The sequence below is a fragment of the Lathyrus oleraceus genome, chromosome 3 (genome assembly GCF_024323335.1).
Source record: "Lathyrus oleraceus cultivar Zhongwan6 chromosome 3, CAAS_Psat_ZW6_1.0, whole genome shotgun sequence".
Classification (NCBI taxonomy): Eukaryota; Viridiplantae; Streptophyta; class Magnoliopsida; order Fabales; family Fabaceae; genus Lathyrus; species Lathyrus oleraceus.
In genome coordinates, this window is record NC_066581.1 from 281967406 (window position 1) to 281970525 (window position 3120).

The 3120-nt window shown below is 33.4% G+C and overlaps 1 protein-coding gene across 1 annotated transcript; it reads left to right on the plus strand.

Moving 5' to 3' along the window:
• The first annotated feature begins 818 nt into the window (after nt 1–818).
• LOC127127035 (F-box/kelch-repeat protein At3g23880) lies at nt 819–2887 on the plus strand. Its single transcript, XM_051056116.1, has 2 exons — nt 819–2254; nt 2564–2887. The coding sequence occupies exon 1, from the start codon at nt 1050–1052 to the stop codon at nt 2250–2252; it is 1203 nt and encodes a 400-aa protein (XP_050912073.1). The 5' UTR covers nt 819–1049; the 3' UTR covers nt 2253–2254; nt 2564–2887.
• Nucleotides 2888–3120: the final 233 nt, after the last annotated feature.

A 3120-nucleotide genomic window follows, 5' to 3' on the forward strand; every position in this document is an offset into this window, starting at 1 on the left:
GGCGTATTTGACATCCATTTGGTAAATAGGCCAATTATGGTTATTTTCAATACCAACAACAAGCCTAATGACTTCAATCCTAGCAACCGGTGCAAGTACCTCCTCAAAGTCTACACTTTCTCTTTGCAAAAATCCATTAGCCACTAATCGAGCCTTATGCTTGATTATCTCACCCTTGGGATTTGCCTTTAATTTGAACACCCACTTCACACCAATTTCCTTCTTCCCTTTAGCTAGATCAACAAGCTCCCAAGTACTATTTTTCTCAATGGATTCCAGCTCCTCTTTCATAGCTCAAATCCATTTTGGATCACTTAAGGCCTCTTATACATTAACGGGTTCGAACTCGACCATCAATGCAAAATGGACGAAATCACTATCATCGTTGACCTCATTGTCACGAAATAATTTTAAAAGGTTAATCCAACCGAATTTATCTTCAATTCCATATCCAACCGGTTGAATCAGCCGGTTTGATCCGGTTTTTAAACTATTAATGGTTTGACTTTTATTTTAACTTTCATTAAAATAACGCATTCAAATGATTATTATGCATTTATGATGTAAAAAAAAATTCATTGCCCGTTCATAATAATTAAACTCAAATTAAAAATAAAGAAGCATTTAAAAATGTATCTGTAATTTTATTATATTTAAATATTATAATTACTTGTTTTATATGAATAGTGACCAAAATGATTGTTTCCCTAATTAGAATCACACTAACTAGATACTATAAAGATTTTTGTTAATAATGTATTTTAAAAATTAACTTATAGTGTTTTAGGCGAGAATCTAGTTACGGTTACATCATTTGACCATATCAGCAACCCTAAAATGCAAAATGTTATACAAATTGTTGAAAGTCTGTAATGTATAAAAATTCCTATGACCATATCATGAACCCTAAAATCCCAAATTAACCATCTTAAAATAATGAATATCTATATTATTTTTATGGCTTTCAAGCAGCTTTATTTGTGAAATCAAAAAACCATAACGGAGAAAACAACGTGAAGAAATTAGAGTTATCATTTGTGCATCTAGTTATGATGGTCCTTCCTAACGATCTCATCACAGAGGTACTTTCTGTTCTTCCTGTCAAATCTCTTCTCCGTTTTAAGTGTCTCAGTGATCCTTTGAACACCCTCATCTCCGATCCTGCTTTCGTGAAATTGCATCTTAAGAGATCAAAAAGACAAAATCTGCTCTTCTCATTTGTAAAATGTCACGAAGCAGAAATCTCCGAGTCCGCCATTTATAGTTGGCTTGATTGCAACCTTGTTCCATACCCTATACCCCGTTTACTCGATAACTCCTCACTCACCCTCTTTGATGGTGTTAACTATTATTTGAACAACAAAGGATGCCGTCGTATAATTGGTTCATGCAATGGCTTAATTCTTTTGACTGGTGATTTTATAAATCACAAAGGTAATGTAGGAGAGTATCGGCCTATAGATTACTGGTTCTGTGTTTGGAATCCAGCCACCAGAAGAGTTTCTAAAAATTTTGGACATTTTCGTGAGTATGGTTCTTCATCTAAACACTTCTTCTTCGCATTTGGTTGTGATAATTCTAAGGACACTTATAAAGTGGTGTCGTGCTGTTACGATCTTTATGAATTGACCTCTGATGTGAAAGTTCTTAGTTTGGGTGATGATGTTTGGAGAAAAGTTGAAACTTTCCCAGTTGTTCGTCTTTTATCCGATTATGTATATATGAGTGAAACTCTCAATTGGTTGGCCATTCAAAATGATGATATTGGTGCTGAGAAAATTGTTATTGGTTCATTTGATTTGAGAACCGAGACATTCAATCAGTATCTACTGCCTCGTTATTTTGACGAAGTGTCTAGAGAGGCCGTCTTTGGTGTGTTGGAGGGCTGCATTAGTTTTTCTTATGGTTACAAGGAAACTCATTTCGTTATATGGCAGATGAAACAATTTGGGGTTCAAGATTCTTGGACTCGCCTCCTTAAAGTTAGTTACGAGAATCTTCAAATAGGCTATGCCAATAGTAATTTGTCTAGTAGGTATAATTTTTATGTGATGCCATTGTTTCTTTTGAATGATACATTGGTATTGATGAGTCGTCAAGAATCCCAGGCAATTATCTACAATTGGAGAGATAATAGAGTGAAGCGAACAAAAGTTATTGCTGGTAATGGAATTAAAGATACTGGAAATAGCTGTTATTTAAGTTGGGAATTTTCCAAAGATTTTGTTGAAAGCTTAGTACCAATTTTCTGAAAGTGAGTTTCTCTTCCTTGCTTGATTTGTTTGGATTATCTCTTTTTTCTAAAGTTTCATGTATAAGACTCTGTTTGATAAAAAAAATAACCGTTGACTGATAAATTAGCTTATTTGCCGCATTATTTCTTCTTATCGGCTGTTATGATTCTCCCCATATAAGCAGAGAGCCTAGAATTCGACATAGTATGTGGATTGGACACTGGATGAATTGTAATAAATAAAGTGTGTTTTGTTATGTTTTGATTGTTACTTGTCATCATTCTTAGTTCTTTTTTTATACATCTTTGATTCTTCTTATTCTTACATAGGTCGATCAAGTTGAGCATGAAGATATCAGATGCAGCTATCTATTCAACAAAATCTTCAATGTCAACAATCCGAGAGAAAATTTTGAACTTATTTTTGAGACGTAGCTTTTTTAGATTCAAGGAAGAAAATTGTGATTTGGCCTAGTTTATTTGACAATAATGCAGTAGATAGAAACTACTAATTTAAATAAACACACGATTGCAAGGAGGTTGTTCTTAATTTAAAGAATATGGCTCCTTTAATTTTACATGCATCATCTTAAAATGTAAGTCTTTTTGCAAGGAAGAGTCTTAATTTAAATTACTCTACTTTACACTTTTTCATTTTTGATTAATACATGTAAGTAAACAGTTCGAATTGCGCAAAAGAAACTAAACAAATCGGTGTAGAATAATTGACAAATTCAGCTTTATACGATCATATCCAGAATTCTAGATGATCCTTGATAATCTCTTTCTTAGTACTGACACTACTAGCCATGAAATGAAACACGTCACTTTGTTTATGTGACAGAGACAAGAACTCCAAGGTTCTATCAATGCTACCACAAAATAAA

What these genes read in the sequence shown, in the direction of transcription:
- LOC127127035 (XM_051056116.1), top strand. Translation starts at nt 1,050, where the DNA reads ATGATGGTCCTTCCTAACGATCTCATCACAGAGGTACTTTCTGTTCTT.